The sequence below is a fragment of the Aphelocoma coerulescens genome, chromosome 1A, assembly GCF_041296385.1.
Source record: "Aphelocoma coerulescens isolate FSJ_1873_10779 chromosome 1A, UR_Acoe_1.0, whole genome shotgun sequence".
Lineage (NCBI taxonomy): Eukaryota > Metazoa > Chordata > Aves > Passeriformes > Corvidae > Aphelocoma > Aphelocoma coerulescens.
In genome coordinates, this window is record NC_091014.1 from 2,923,596 (window position 1) to 2,940,415 (window position 16,820).

The window sequence follows — 16,820 nt, forward strand, 5'->3', positions numbered from 1 at the left end:
GTGCCTGTACCATCCCTGCTCGGTCTGCCCAGATCCTGGCAGGAGCTTTCTGGTTTTCATCACTTTTGACCCTGTCTGGATTCGAGACTCCCTCCAAAGCCTTTCCTTCAGTGCCCTCCACAGCTGGACAGGGGGGAGAAAATAGAATTAATAGAATTCCCAATCTCCTGGGAATCTCAGCTCTGGAGCAGCTGCTGCCCCTCCTGCCCTGCCCTGGCTGTCTGCAGGGCTGTTCCTCTCATGTTCTCACCCTGCTTTGCTCTGGCCAGCTGCACAAAACTTTTTTTTTTCTTCCTAAATCCATTATCCCAGAGGCATCACCGCCATTCCTGGTTGGCCCAGCCTGGTGGGTCCATCCTGGAGCTGGCTGGAATTGGCTCTGCTGGACATGGAGGAAGCTCCCTGGAACCACCCCTGTAGCCCCTGGTACCAAACCCTGCCCACACAAACCCAGTGCAGCCATTCTGTGTCTGGGCTGTTCCACAGAGCAGTTTGGTGCCTCTCAGAGCATTGTGCAGCCTCAGCTGGGGGTGCTCCATTCCCATTATCCCCATGGTTTTCCATTCCCATTATCCCAGGTGAACGGTGCCAATCAGACACCCATCCCCATGGTGTGCTGAGGGGACAGAACAGCTATTCCTGGCTGCAGCACTGTGGGGTTTGGAGTGTGTTCCCATTACTGCCCATCTCTCCAGATTGGTTTGTGATGGGAGCTGTGCATTAAACACTCTCACACTCAGGGGGTGACTTTTTGTGCTCCTGTAGGAGCAGGGATGCAGTAAATCCTAAATGTACTTGCCTGAAAATCTTCCCCGTTTGTCTGCTCTGGGATGAAGTTGGCACTGATTTCAGTATCCTGAAGAGCTTCAAATATTAAAGGGGGTGGTGGTGGGAATGGCTATGCAATAAAAACTTAATTTTTAATATAATATATTAATATTTTAGCAGTCTTGCACCCCCCAGGTTTAACATTCTCCAGTAGTTCAGTGGTCAGCTGTGTGTTTGTAATGCCCAGTAGTGTGAGCAGAGATGGCCATCAGAAATGTTACTGCTTTATCTAGAAACAGTCTTTTCCTGATCCTCTCTCAAATAAATTACCTTTTCTCTTTTTAAATGCTTCTTGCCCTAGAACAAATGCCTCCTCCTTGTAGAACTGCAATTATTTTTTTTTTTTAAACTGAAACATCATAAAGCTCCCATTTGGGAGCTACCCAATTATATCTTACAATAATTCTATTGAATGATCTATAGCTCCACTTTTATTCCCTATTAGTATTTAGCTGATCGATGGGCAGCCTAATTGATTGTTAAGGTCAAATGTCTTTATTGGCTGGTGCCCGAATCTTTCCTCATTATGACATAAACCATCCTCTGGTCTGTTGGAGTTCTTGTACTCACTTTTGTACACCAGAACCATAAATTTCATGATGTAGATGCTGATGAAAAAGATAATTAATGTTGTCGTGTCAGTTGAGATAATCCCAATAAAACAGGGGCTTGCTTTTTCACCCAGATTTGTGGTAGAGATCTGTTCAAAGGTTCATATTTCCCTCCCTTTTCATTTTAATATATTTTTAGGCTGGGGTCTTACTTGGAACTCACAGATTTCCCCCCACTTTTCCCTGTGTTTCTGTGATCTCAGCATTTCCTGGGCCTGGCACGATGGATATTGATTCCTGCTGCTTTTCCTAAGATGTTTATAACTGGATTAGTTGGCCAAGACTCCCATAAAGTTGATGAAGCTGCTTCATTCATTCATAAAACTCTTTTGTGAGGCTGCTTTAGGATGAGTAGAATTGCTGTGAGTCTGAGCTATAATGGGAATGTGGAATAATGATTTTGGATAATCTTTGCAGATAAATCCAGCTCCAGGTTATTGAGATGCAGATACTGCAGTGCCTGAAATGAACTTCCCTGGGCTTGACCTCCCCTAGCAGTGGTTTTGTCACTGCCCCAAAGGTTGTGGCACCTTCTGGGATTCAGCAGCTTTCTTTTCCTGGGTGTTTTGGGGTGGGATCAGATCTTGGAGCTCTGTGCTTCCATGGAGGGGACACTGAGCCAGGAATGAGGGAATTACCTGGGCACCTGTGCTGGAAATCCAGAGCACGGCAGAGGTTCAGCTCAGTGTAGGTAGGGCTTTATTCCAGGCAGGATTAGGATTAAGATGGATTTTGGTGTTTTGTAGGTATCTTTCAGCCTTGTAGAATTGGTGGCTCTCCAGCTTTTCTCCCTTTTTTTTTTGTATTGTTGAAGTAATTGCTTCCCTCCTTTTTTTGTTTTTAACCAGACTTTCATTGATTCATCTGACAGAATCTTAAGTGAAGGAAACATTCTTTCCATATCTGCTTGATTAAACAAAAGCAGGAGAATTTGGGGCAAAATCTTTGTCTAGGAGCTAGAAATATGGATATTCAGGACATTGTAAGAGCTTTGTTGTGTAAAATACATCTGAAAATGCTTGATTCATTACACAAAGATATTTCTTTTTGTTCTATATGAATGAAAAGCAGCATTTTATGACTTTACTGTTTATGTCTCTGTCTCATCCCCCATGGTTTTACTTTACTTTACAAAGACATATTTCTGAAGAAAAATACTTAATTTAACGTATAGTCCATGTTGTTCAAATTTCAAAAGATTGCACTAATTGAAAAGCTGTTTAATAAGAAAAAATTTTAAAGGCTCACTGGTGGTGTGCTAAAATTTCAAAGATGGTTAAACCACAAGAAAGCAACTCCAACTGCTGTGTGGAAAAAAGAAAAGAAACAATCGAGGGCACTGTTATGCAGTTGTTTCTGTAATTGGGAATAAGTTGTGTTCTGTTAACATTTCATTGAATTTTCTTTTAATTGCAGTTAATGATGAAGAGCTGAAGAAAAGAATAGCTGAGGAACTGGCACTGGAACGAGCCAGGAGAGACCCTGAAGCTCAGAAGAGGAGGTTGGTTCATTAATAACAGTATTTCAAACAAACTTGGGCTTAATGCTTTTATTTTATTTATCTGCTTGCTGGAAACAGCTGAATTCTGTGCCCCAAGACAAACTGGCTGTGAGAGCTTTGGGGGCTGCAGTGGGTTTGGATATTAAATCCATGTTCAACACCAAATGAGCTGGAATTTCCTTGTAAGAGCTGATCCAAACTGTTGCTCTAAATCCCTTCTGACCTCCTGAGTGGGGCTTTTTTGCAGCCTTTTAAGCTCAAGCTTTGCTGATTTCTCTGGAGCCTAAATAATCACTTTGTGCTGCAGAGACAGAAAGAGCAGGGGTGGGGTCCCTGGGACCCCGGGGGCTGAGCAAGGGTACCTTGGAACAGCAGCAGAAATGGGAATTCTGGAGGTTTCTGGGAATTCTGGAGACTCCTGGGAGCTGCAGGATGTTTTGAGGTACTTTGAATATGTGAAATACTGTATTAAACCAGTTTACACCAGTAAAACCCTTTAGATTCCTTTCTGTTTATTGAAATATTCCTTTCTGTCTATTGAAATATTCCTTTCTTTATATTGCAATATTCCTTTCTTGGGCGTTTTTTTTTCTCAGAGATTGTAGTGACTGTGAAAGCCTGGGCAGAGACATTATTAGCAATTAAAAATTCCTCTTTAAATTTAGAAATTTTAGTGTCTGATGAACTTCTGTGTTTAGTTCTCCTTTTGGTGATTGTTGTAAATAGATAACACAACACCCTGAGTATAAATATGCACTTGCATATTGTCCTCCACTGAAAATGGGGAGAAAGGCTCATTATGATGGATTAAAAAAAATTAGGCTGTAATTAGTACTACTTAAACTGTCTGCATAGATCTCAGTTGTTTCTTACCCAGCATTCTGTTATTTAATTGAGTTAGGCTGATGGAGTATATAATGAGATAGGACTATATTAATGTCCCAGGGAAAAAAAATCAGGCTTTTCTCTTTTTTTTTTTGCATCAGCAATAAAGGAAATCAATAAGTTACAGCGAAATCTCTCCTCAGCTGGGCTTTGACAGGAGAACTTGGGTTACTTTTGAGCTTCTTGAGTGCTCAAGGCTTCAGCTAAATGGGATTAAAACATGGAAATATTTGGTTTGCAACTTCAGCATTTTGTCACATGCTGCTTTCAGTACCTTCCAGAATTCAGCTTCCAGGGGTTGTGCATTAGTCTGTGAAAAAAAGGGAGCAGATTGGGTAAAATATCAAAATAAATTAGTAATGATGATGATAAAAAAAGGACAAATCTCAAAAACTTGTTACTGCTTTATTTATTTTGTAGTTTGGATTTATTTAGTTGTTTTTTAGCCATAGCAAGAATTTTTTGTTATAATGTTTACACAGTATTTACAATCATAAAAATCTTTTTAAACAGAGCATGGAGGCTTTTTTTGTCTTAGATGAAACAACTGTAAAAGATGCAGGTTGTTTTTCATAAGTAAAACTTCAGGGGCTGAATTCTGGTGGAGGTTTGTGTTTTAAAAACATTCAGGAAACTCACATTGTTCAGATAAATTCTTTTGTCTTGTATGTGCAGAATGTTCCAGGTAATAAGAAACATGGGATATAAACCATAATAATTTGTAATATAAATACAGACACAGTGATGCAGTGTTGGAAAACAGAACAAAAACCTGAGTTCCCAATATGCTACATTTAAACTGCTTGGCCTTGCACTTGTGATTTATTCACAATTTCATTTCATAACCCACTACTTTGCAGACAAATCCTGTTGGGATGTGACACAAAAATTAAGGTTTTTACCTCCACATTCATCTTATGGATTGTTTTACCATAGATGGTGTGTTTAACATGTTTATATTCTCACTCCTTTCTCAAAACCAGGGTTTTTTCCCAATATTTAAATGAAATAACATTTAAACATAAAAATATCTGAAACTTTTGACTGTTTGTTGTCTGATTCCAACTGCCTAATAGCTGATTTTGGTGCTGTTCTGTGAGCACTGTATGACCACATTTGGGTTTGATTGCAAAATGTATTTTACTCATTTCAGACTGTGAAGGGAAGAAATCTTAACTTGCAGATAAATTATTTGTTCACACATCCATACACAGTACAGATGGGCTGCTCTATATAAAGTTAAAATTTGTGCTTATTTTGGGCATTGGAGCTGAAGAAAGACTCTTAAATTGTATTTTAATGCCATCAACTCACTGACAATACATCAATTATAGCTCCTGTTAAACAGAACTTGGAATAATTAATAAAGTAATGGTTTAAACCCACCTTAGAATATATATCCAAAATTCTGCACTGATTCCACTTCACTCCTCCTTTGTCTCAGCCCAAGTTCTGTTCCTCACTTTGGTTTTTGAACATTTTGAAATGTTTCATCTGAGAAGCATTTTCATTTCGAAAAGTTCATTTAGAAAATTGATTATCATTGATTTACAGCAGAATTTGCAGTGTCTGCAATAGTAACTGTGAGCAGTTAATGTGTCAGAGCTGCAGCCTTAAGTGATACTCAAGGTAACATAAAAATGAGGGGATGGACACAAAAACTTGGGCTTGACAGTGGTGGCAGGCAATAAATGATAATTAAGAGAAGAATTATGAACAATAAGAGAAATCCACACGACTCAATGGACCAGTAGGTAATAACTTGAATTTTGCTTTTACCCTGCTTATTCTAGACAAGCTCAGCAAATGTTTAGCATTTTTTTTTTAATTTCCCAAGAAAATGAGAAAATTTGTAACTTTCTGGCCTTGAGAACAGGCATGAGGGAAATAGGTAATTTCCCTTCTCCCATCAGAGAGCTGAATGGAAGTTTATCCACTCCATCCATTAACTTTGTCCTTGGATGTAAAGCTGTTCATTTGTTGGGCTCCATGACACTGATGGTGCTCAGTAAATCTGTTTTTCAGGTTTGCTTTAGGAAAAGTGCAGGCAAAAGAAAAAGTCTTTTGAGACAGCAAAAGGAACAACTTCTATCATCAGCATAATGATAAAATTTTAGGTGTTGCCAACCTCATCAGAGTGCTGGATTCCTCCACTAAAATATACAAACCACTGCTTCGGAGGCAAGTGATGGATGTGATTTCCTATGGAAATTGAACATTCCTGAATGATGACTTGCCTTTTTTCCCCTCTTGAAAATCAGAGAGATTTCCAGTCTTATTTATTTTGCTAATCATTTAACTCAGGCTAATGATATTTGGGAGAGGGGTTTCAGTTTCTTGCTTGGCAAGTGTTTCCCAGCTTTCACTTCTTAAATATGATTTGGCACGGGGCAAATATTAATTTTATGTAGAGTGAGGTGATTTTGCAAACTGCTCTGCATGGTAGTGCCTTCAATAGTGCAGGAAGTGTATTTTGTTCAAGGCTTCAATATAGTCATCCCTGGAATTATGTTGGTATGCCAAAAATCTGTCCCTGTGCAGTTTGCTCATGACTGTCCTATGATGTGCTGTGATTCCAGGGTTTGTTTCTTAGAGGAAAATCCCTGGTGTAAGGAGGAATTTTAAGGCAGGGAAGGGCTTAAAAAAAGACTTTGGTTTGCTTTGGTGGCCCTTCAGTAACTCTGCTGCCAGCTCTGTTCTAAAAATGTTTAAGGTACGAGAGAGAAGAAGAGAAGGTTCTGGGAGAGCTGCGAGCCCCTTGCAGGGCCTAAAGGGGCTCCAGGAGAGCTGCAGAGGGACTGGGGCCAAGGGCTGGAGGGCCAGGAGCCAGGGAATGGCTTCCCAGTGCCAGAGGGCAGGGCTGGATGGGAGATTGGGAATTGGGAATTGCTGGCTGGGAGGGTGGGGAGGGGCTGGAATGGAATTCCCAGAGCAGCTGGGGCTGCCCCTGGATCCCTGGCAGTGTCCAAGGCCAGGCTGGACATTGGGGCTTGGAGCAGCCTGGGACAGTGGGAGGTGTCCCTGCCCATGGCAGGGGTGGCACTGGCTGGGCTTTAAAGTCCTTCCAACCCAAATCACTCCAGGATTCTGTGGTGGCTTTTGATAACTGATTTTTTTCTGTCTCTACCATCTCATCACCTGTGACCAGATGGTCAAACTTGGGTAACTTTTCTCTTGAAAAGTGCATGAAAAATCCTTTCCTTTAGTAATGCAGACCAGAGCTCATCAAGCATTCCCTGGCATTGGATTGCTGGATTCTCATCTCTGGGTTCCAGAAGGTGGGACATTTTATCTGTCATCAGCTGGACATTTTATTGCAACCTGTATTTGTGACATCCTCATCTGTTTCAGGACAATCATTTTAAACTCTAAATCAGCTTTGTCTCCACCCTGGTGCAGAGAGTTTCTCTGTGGTAGGTTATTAAAATTGGAACCATTAGAGTGTTTTTAAATTTGTTTTGTTGTTGTGCTGCAGGGAGGGTCTGGAAATAACTGCTTATCACTCTGGGGTTTCATTGATGCTCTGAGTGCTTCCCCCCAACCTTTTTTTTGTCATATCTCAGCAGTACATTGAATAAACAATGAGCTCTTAGTAAACCTGGAGTAAAGAGTTGGTGCAGAACCTATTCAATGTGAAAATGTGAAGTGAGAGAAGAATGAAGAAGAGTATTGCACAAGAAGCCTTTGGGAAACTGCACACCAAAATTGTTATATTAAAATCAATACTGGGGCTTGACCTTTCTGTGCTAGTGTATACTTTAAAACTTCCTATTGATTTCTGTTTTAATGGCATGTTTATTCCAGTTTCCTGGCATAGGTATGGAGAACAAGGGGAAAAGAAAATGATGGATTTATTTACAATATTCGTTCAATATTTCAGTGAGGTAAAGGTATGAGGAACATTGCAGTTCATGAGGAGTGAATTAATTTGGGTGAAAACTTCTTCAAAGTATTCTTTTCCTCCTAAATGATGATGTTTTCCCAGATAATCAGCTATGTTGAATTGGGAAACCTGCTTTTTCTTCTAAGATTGTCTTCAGGGGGAACAAAAAGCTCCTTTTTAGGAAATAGTTGTTATTTTGTCTTCTGCCACAGGGACTTGCTGGTATTGTTTGGATTAAGTGGAAAAAGAGTCTAGAAAACTCCATCTTCTCTGCTGCTGATAGAGAGAAAGCTGGGAATACTCTGAAGCAGTAAAAGTGATTGTAATTGTTTTGACTTGGGATAGGTTAAAAATAAGAGTTTAATATCTCCTGACAAGAGAAGCTGCACTGGTTTTGTAAAACCAGAGATCCCAACTGATAATCCCACTGAGGATGGCAAGGTGATTTTATAGGGGCAACTAATTTTATAAAAATGTAAAATAAAACCTTTTTCCTTGGAATGTCCAAAGGGCCCCTTCAGCCTCAGGGCTGCAGAGACAGCAGCAGATTTTGGCATCACTTTTCCATCTTGAGTTCCTCCTGTTCCTCCTTCCCAGCCATTCCATCTCCCCAACATTTTTTCTCCTCTCTCAGCAGACATTTCCCTCATCTGATCTCACACTTAGTAAAAGATTTAGCAGTGGATTTATTCCTCAGTAGCCATGATATTCCTGAGGTCTGTAGGATTATGGGATAATTCCTGCTGTGTTGCAGGAAAAGAGGGAACAAGGAGGGTCAGGCTGGGGCAGGGCTGTCCCTCTGCAGGTGAGGAAAGAAGCCAGGATTAAGTGTGAAGGAATTTGGGATTTAAACAGAGGTTCAACTCTAAAATAAGTACAGTGAGCAGGTGAGCTGTTGTAGGTGGTGCCTTTTTGGGCCTCCAGCTCTTAAAACCAGGAAAGTTTAGTGTGTGAATTTTATGCCAAGGAGGCATAAAAATGTTTATGAAGTTGGGAAGTATCAAATTGCCTTAGAAGCCTGTTCAACTTTTATTGTTTTCAGAAGAAAAAAGGTGTTTGGCAACAGCAGAGTTACTCTCCAAGATTTCCTGCTCTGATTCTCCATTAATACCATTATGTCTGGCTCTCAGGATATGGAGAGATGAATCTTGGAGATGGGAGGTGGAAATTGGAGAAAGCAGAGCTATAATTCACTCCTACCTTTATAAACCCAAATTTTCAAGGGATTATTTTTCACTTGGATTTTAAAACCTGCCATCTCAGTTGACAGCTTGGATACCGAGCTTCATCTTGATCAGTTTATTTCTAGGAGAGATGGGAAAATTACTTGGAGCCAGTGAGAGAGCATCCACAAAAATAATCCTGCTTCAAAGTTTCAGATTCAGGTAGGAAGGACGAAAACTATTCCCCCCCCTGGCAATTTTAAACAAACCTTTGCTTTCAAACTGCTGATCTTTTTCATTTTGAAAAGCAGCAAATGAGCAGACACAGCAGAGAAACACTTAAAAATAATAATAATAAAAATTTTTCTAACTGTCACTTCATTTTAACGGATAATTAATGTTGTCATAATTCCAGGACTGCTTTTGCAGGTCCCAAGGGGAAGGATATTAAGTTGGAAAGTAATTCCAAGTGGAGTTATGTGGATAGCTAAACATACACAAATTATGTAAAGCAGTTCTACAGTTCTGACTCAGGTTCTCCACGTGCCTCTGGCATAAAGGTAGGAATTGGCTCATTGGTTTTGTCTCTGTAATACTGATTTATATGCACATATTTTAAAATTTACACTTTCATGAAGTGTAATTACAACATCCCCTCAACCAACCTTACCCCTCCTCCTTCCAACACCAAACACTGCCCCAAAACCACCCCCACAACTCCGGAATCTCCAAGAATGCTCAACCATTGCCCAGAGTCAGTGTCCTTGTTGCTCTGAGTGTTCACAAGCTGTCCATGGAGTGCTGTTGATAAATTGAATTAATTGGAGTAAGTTGAGTACATAACTTGAGTTTTGAAATGAGCGTCTTGGATCTTCTGATCAAGGACTGGCACATAAAATCATGTGGCCGTTAGCAAGGATTTTTCCATTGGCAGATGTTATGCTGGGGTTGGGAAGCAGCTGGGAAAGGGAAAGAAGACAATGAGGGTGTTCTGCTGGATGAATGGTGTTGCTTGGACTCGGTGTTCGGGTGATGTGACAAGTCTGGTGTCTGAAACAGGGTGTAACAGAGGCAGTGATGGCTGCGTGGGACAAGGTGGAAAATATTGTTAAAACTGTATTTGTATTTTCAGTGTTTGCTTGGGTTTGAGAACAGACATCATTGAGTTGTAGAACCATGGGATGGTTTGGGTTGGGAGGTAGCACCGTCCCTGCCTGGCTCTGCGGGGTCCCGCGTGCCCCCACAGAAGCACGGGTGGGTTCAGTGCTACAGTCGGTAGCAAAGAGTCCAGAAGGGCGTTTGTGTGTGTTCCACCAGGAGCATTTATTGCTGCTGCACTGTCCAAGGGTGCAGAGGCAGATACCAGCATGATCCCAAAGCTCACAGTTTTATCCAGGGAAAAGGTGGGAGCAGGGAACGGGGAGCAATGGGGAACTCTGGGGGAGTGACGAGGGGTAGAGGCTGACAGCAACTGGGGAATCCAAACTGGGGTAGATTAACAGAACAGAACAAGCATCCCAGGAGAAGAAGCCTTTTTGGCCACCCTAACATGAAGTGGTTCCTGTGGTACTGGGGACTTGTCCCACTGAAAACTCTCTGTCCATTGTAACTTAGATTCACTGGCCACCACAGGGAAGGACCTTCAAGATCATCTCATTCCACAGGGGCAGGGACACCTCCCACTGTCCCAGGCTGCTCCAAGCCCCAATGTCCAGCCTGGCCTTGGACACTCCCAGGGATCCAGGGGCAGCCCCAGCTGCTCTGGGAATTCCATTCCAGCCCCTCCCCACCCTCCCAGCCAGCAATTCCCAATTCCCAATCTCCCATCCAGCCCTGCCCTCTGGCACTGGGAAGCCATTCCCTGGCTCCTGGCCCTCCATGCCTTGGCCCCAGTCCCTCTGCAGCTCTCCTGGAGCCCCTTTAGGCCCTGCAAGGGGCTCTCAGCTCTCCCTGGAGCTTCTCCTCTCCAGGTGAGCACCCCCAGCTCTCCCAGCCTGGTACAGAGCAGAGGGGCTCCAGCCCTGGGAGCAGCTCCATGGATTCCTCTGGAATCTCTCCAGCAGCTCCACGTCCTCCTGATGTTAAGGGTCCCAGAGCTGGACACAGAACTCCAGGTGGGAGTTCAGCCAAAAGAAAGATCAGAATTCCCTGATCCCTTGCCCTCCTTGTCACTGCTATTGGATGTGTCCCAAACTCCTGTAGGAGTTGTGTGGCAGTGTGGGATGGACCAAAGCTGAGGGAGGAGTTAATGTGGTGGGAAAAGGTCACTGGCAGCTCAGGGATCAGTGTAGGAATCACTTTACTGTTCTCAGTACCATGTGTAATGAATCAAGGACTAATTCATATGCATGTATGGCAAATGTTAAGGAGGAGCAGTCACCCTGAGGAAGAAGTGGATATGGAATAAAGCAGCGGAGTTCTCATTAAATTTAATAATGTGAAGTTCAAGCATAATTGCTCAGAAGTGTGATCCCTTCCCTCTTCTGCCTGCACTGGAGTCATGAGAACTCTTGGTCAGTTGTGATGAATTTGTCAGAGAGTTTTAATGGTGCTGGTTGTGGTGGGTAAAGCAGGGCCAATTTGGGTCCCTGTCGTCACATTTGACTGGTTTTGCACTAAGCCCTCATGAAATTATGATAAATCTGGGTTTGATGAGCTGAGTGATCTATTTTGAGTTTATATCCCTACGATTTTAAAGCTTCAGCATTTGGGGTTTGCCTTGCTGTATCTCTATGAGAATCTTTTAGGCTGGAAATTCCTTTAAGATTGAATCCAGCCATTAATCCAGCACTGCCAAGACACCACTAAACTGTGTCCCCAAGTACCACATCTTCAAACTGTTTAAATCCCTCCAGGGATGGGGACACCGCCACTCCCTGGGCAGCTCTGCCAGGGCCGGACAATCCTTTCTGTGAAGGAATTTTCCCTAAAATCCACTCTGCCCCTCCCCTGGCCCAGCCGTTCCCTCTCTCCTGTCCCTGTTCCCTGGGAGCAGAGCCCGACCCCCCCGGCTGCCCCCTCCTGTCAGGGACTTGTGCAGAGCCACAAGGTCCCCCTGGAGCCTCCTTTGCTCCAGCCTGAGCAACAGGAGCACCAAAAGTTTGAAGGCAAAATGCACTTTTGACACCATGGCTTTAAGGTGAAGAAAAATGCTATTTTCTGTTAGTATTTGAGTGATCTGAAATGTTTTAAAGTGGAATTGTAGAACAGGTGTTAAGAATATGGTTGCTACTAATGTTAGGAACAGCTCCTGTCACCTGTGCTGTGCAAAGTCTTATGTGAGTGGAGAATAATGTTTTTAATGAGTGAACAGTAGTAGAAACTTCAGTTTTGAAGAATTTTTTGTGTTGTCTGAGACTTGACCTTTCAGGTAATTTGTTTCCCTACCTCTGTCCTTAGTTATGTTTCTGTAAAATCAGATGAACTTGAGGTAGTTTCTGTGACTTTGCAGACAGGTGAAATGGAGTCAGAGAAATCTCCATTTCACACCTCTCAAAGCTCAGCTCAGCTTGGAGATGTTTTCCTGACTTCTCTCACATCCTTTCAAATCCGTCGTCAGCCCCGGTGATTTCCAGCGGCGGCTTCTCGTGGCGCATCCCGCGTTGTGCTCATGAAATATTGAAACTCAGCACTCACAAACATTATTCGGTCATTAATATTGCAACGTGGCCTAAACACATTGTTCAGAACATTTTGGGATCTTCTGCAAGTCTGTCAGGAGGAATTATGGCTTGTTGGGGTCCAGGGAAGCAGAAAACCTGTGGAATCTTCCTCGTGTTGTATCTTACCTCCAGTTGGAGTAAGTTTTTGGGTTCTGTATAGAATGATAACCTTGTTAAATTTTTCCCTAATTCATAGAAGACAGGATGATTTTCCTGACAGTGGACTTTGGAACAGGGAATATTTTGATTTTACCTTGGTTGGAAGTAATGAAAAATGTCACGGTTCATGCTTTAGGCTTGAGTGAGTTTATCTTGGAACGCCACAGATCCATCAGATTGTGTAGCTGGGAGACTGTAATAAAGATAAAACAACTGGCAAGTAATCATTGCCCTGAAAAAATAGCAAAAAGGAAATGCTTAGGCTTTGATAGTGTAATAAATTTCCAATATCTGGAAATAAGGGCTGGAAATGACAAATCACTATATTTCTCTAAGAGCATTGTTTGCCTGTTTTGGATTTCTATGGATTCTTGATTAATGTAGAATAAACCATGAAGTGGCCATCAAAGCACAAAACTAATATTTTTCAGCTTTTCTCAGTGTGTTGCTGTTGTCTCTGAATTATAAGGTGCTTTTTCCTTAATTAACATCTGCAGGTGTTTTTCAAGAACAACAAAAATGGATATTTTCAAGTAAACAAAAGGGAATTCTTGTGGGTTTAGAATTAAATTACTCATCTTGTTATTGTGGCTAACAGGGGTCGTGCTGGGCAGAAGGAGAGTCCTGGGCCATAAATCCACATGGCAAAATTAACAATTTGCTTTTCTTCAACTTAATTTAAAAATGCATGTGAAAAGGATGGAGACTTCTTGGAGTGCAGCACAGTTTTATCAGTCTTTTTTTATCAGAGTGTATTTTTGTATTTCTTGTGATAGAGAAAATTTCTTGGCCCTCAGAGATGCTTTCTTGTTTGGGTCTTAAATTTCTACTTCTATGTTTCAAATTCTAATTTCTATTTGGAAAGTGGAGCCAGTCTATATTTGGCTTCTCTTGTTGGACTTGATATCAGGGTTGTCAGTTATGAATTGTAAGTCATTGCTTAATTGAGAAATTCTTTTTCCTGTTGTTTTGCTTTGTGTTATTATGCTGCTGTTATTATTTGATTTTAAGAGATGTGGGTTAAGCATTTCAGGCTGTCTTAGATAATGTTCAGAAATATTTGATGTAGTCACAGGTAGATTCTCTTTTGCTTAATGTTGCATGTAGGACATTCATATTTACTTCAAAAGCTGGTTAATAACAAATGCCACTAAAATCCCACATTCCTTGCTTTTATGGAAGGAAAAGATAGGAATAAAAAGGTGGAATGTAGAGGCAGAAATGTTACTCTGGTGAAGTATTTTGTCTTTAGTCTGAAGCTCTGCTTGAGAGGTGGTTGGAATGGGTGGTTTGATCACATGTATCACTCTGTACCTCCTGCCCACATCTCAAACAAATCTAAATTAACAAAAATAGGCCTATATTTATATATTTATGTAATTACATATTTATATATTTACATATTTATATATATCTGGGAGTATCTTCCAGAATTCTTTTTGCTGTATGATTGCTCCTTGAGGTGACATGGTGGCTTTTGTGTTCAGCGTGAGCCAAATCTGATTTAGAGCTGAAATGTACAGCAAACCTTGTTTTGATTAAAGCGACTTCAGGACTAAAACAGTCAAAAATTTGTCTTACAGTGGAGCCTAAATATGATAATGTGATAACGAAAATGCCCAAATTCTTGTTATGCCCCTCTGACAGGAATAAATCTTCTGAGATCCCTAAATCCTTGGTGGTTGGTTTATCAGGATTTACCCAGCCTCTTACAAAAAAATACAGATACATAAATTTTCTTCACAGCATTAAGTTAAAAGTGTTGAAGTTCTCTGTGACAGTGCTAGGGAAAGGCAGGAATTGTTGCTTTTTTTGTGTTGGTTGTGTGCTATAAACCAGTTGAGAAATGAAATATTGTGAAGTGTTAACGCAGACTTTAACTGGAGCTGCTTCTTAATGCTTTATGTGTGTTTTCCGATAGCACCATGAGAAGTGATTGCCTTGCATGCCACACTTCATTAAATCAGCCACTCTATACTTCTTAAAGCAGTATTTCATAATTATTTAGAAGGATTTTATTCAAAAAGATATCAATTATGGGGGAAAATGTATAGCCAGCAGCGTTTTCTGCTGTTTCAGCACCTTTTTTTAACATCCTTTTTGTATAAATGATCAGTGGAACACTCTCTGTTGTCTGGAGTTCTGTGCTCAAACATGAGAACCGTTATCTTGAGCCTTTATATCTGCTGTAATTAAAAATGTCACTTGAAGAATTCCTGTGGAATTCCTGGAGTAGTGACAAGTTGTGCTGTTTAACTCCTCACAAATTGCAGAGGTGCCTCTCTCTATTTTATTTTTAATTTTTTTTTTTTTTTCGGCCTAGATAATATCATTCATTACTGTAGATCCAGCTGATGTTTGCCTTTATTCAGTACATGCTGAATGCCAGAAAAATGAATTTGTAATGCCAAGGAAAAAAACCTACTGGAGGTTGATGCAGGCGAGTGTTTGCGATCAGCGGGATCTGCCGAGTGTTTGTTTCATTAAGCTCCTACAAGCCACCCAATTATGGAACTCAAATAAATGAAAATTACTTCAAAATCCTGCTTATTTTGTTAAAAACTCTGCTGAATTTCAATCAGTTGAGATGACTGTTTAGGAATTTTGTTTGGTGAGTAAAAGTTGCCTTAAATGAAAGTTTGGTGGGTGCTTTGGGAATGTAACTTGTGTTGTGTGATCGTGGTCACACAAGTGAGGGTGAGAGTTGTGAAAAAAGACTTGAAATTTTTGCTTGAAGGTGCTGCCAGGAGCAAGGCAGTCTTGGGCATAAAAAAGTTCCTTTTTGGCCTAAATTGTATAAAATTTGATCATGAAATAGTTTAATTTTCTTTTATAATAGACTGCAAGGAAAGAGAAGGGAGGAAAAACCCAAGCAGTAAAATGGGTGATGTAGAATTTTCTTTGACTGAGGTGCCCTGCGTGTCCTGAGCTAGATTTAAATGAGAGATTAGGAAGAAGAAGGTGTAAAGACCTAATTTGATGTGAAGAAGAATTAATAAAAAGAAGAATTAAATGTAAACATCTGAGTGTTGTGGGGTTGTTTTGTTTTGGGGTTTTTTGGTGTTTTTTGTTCGTTTGTGAGGTGGGTTTTTTTTGGTTTTTAATTTTTCTGAGGTTATAATGTGGAAACTTTTAGCTGGATTTTTCAGCTGTTCTGTATGTAAAGTATATTTCATATCCTTTAATTGCTCAGCTATGTACAGCAGCATAATAAGAGACATTTTTAAGGAAAAACCACTTGCAGGAGGTCAAATCCAAGAAGGATGAGGAAGGATCTTCCCTCAGTCTCGAGAAGCATTAAATGCTCTCTCTGTTGCTCACCAGAAAAAGCTGCTGAGACTTCTATTTTGACACTTCTTTCCTTTTTAGACAAAACATGATTTCTCCAATCCAAAAGACAACCAGCATGTTTTGACTGTGCCATTGATTGTATGAAGGATTTGTTATATCAATCCTGCTGGAATAATTTGGGGGACCTTGGGAAATCACTTAATGGAATTTGGTCCATGTCTGCATAATCTGACTTTTTTTTTTTTTTTTTTTTGCTGGAGTAATTGAAGATGCAGCTTAATAAACTTTTATAAAGATTCCCAGTTGGTTGCTGCGTTTCAGAGGGTTGGAGCTGAGCACAGAAGTAATACATCTTGTAATTGTCTTTTTTCCTCCCTACCTCACTTAAATGTATTCCCTGGGGAAGAATCTAATGTACTCTAATGCTGGTACCTTTTACAAAGTGACCCGACTCATTAGGATTTGTTCTCCAGAGCTCCCTTGACAACAGATAAATGCACTGAGAATATTGAAGCTTCCTCTCCATCACTCTCAAAAAAAAAAAAAATCCATTTGAAACCCAGTGTTTCATAGCTCCATTACTGCTCTGAGTTCAGTGCTCGGTATCACAACACAAGTTTTATTCACTGAGTGATTTCGGAACGTTTCCATGAAAATGAGACACAGTGTGCTTGTCTCAAGTACTCCACCGAAGGTTTCAAATCTATTTCTGGCTTGTGACATATAAATATTGAGGATTTTCTGGGCCTGAAGTTGCCTTTATTAACTCTGTTGCAACAAGTTCAATAACTATTTTCTCTCCTCCTCTCAAATTGCTGGGAAAGGTTGATTATGGTT

The 16,820-nt window shown here is 40.9% G+C and overlaps 1 protein-coding gene across 2 annotated transcripts in view; it reads left to right on the plus strand.

Moving 5' to 3' along the window:
* CHCHD3 (coiled-coil-helix-coiled-coil-helix domain containing 3) overlaps positions 1 to 16,820 on the plus strand; it is a 127,360-nt gene that overhangs the window by 17,017 nt on the left and 93,523 nt on the right. For both annotated transcript variants that reach the window (XM_069034234.1, XM_069034244.1), the window contains exon 3: positions 2,856 to 2,940. In XM_069034234.1, the coding sequence (XP_068890335.1) occupies positions 2,856 to 2,940 (85 nt within the window). The remainder of the gene's footprint in view (positions 1 to 2,855; positions 2,941 to 16,820) is intronic.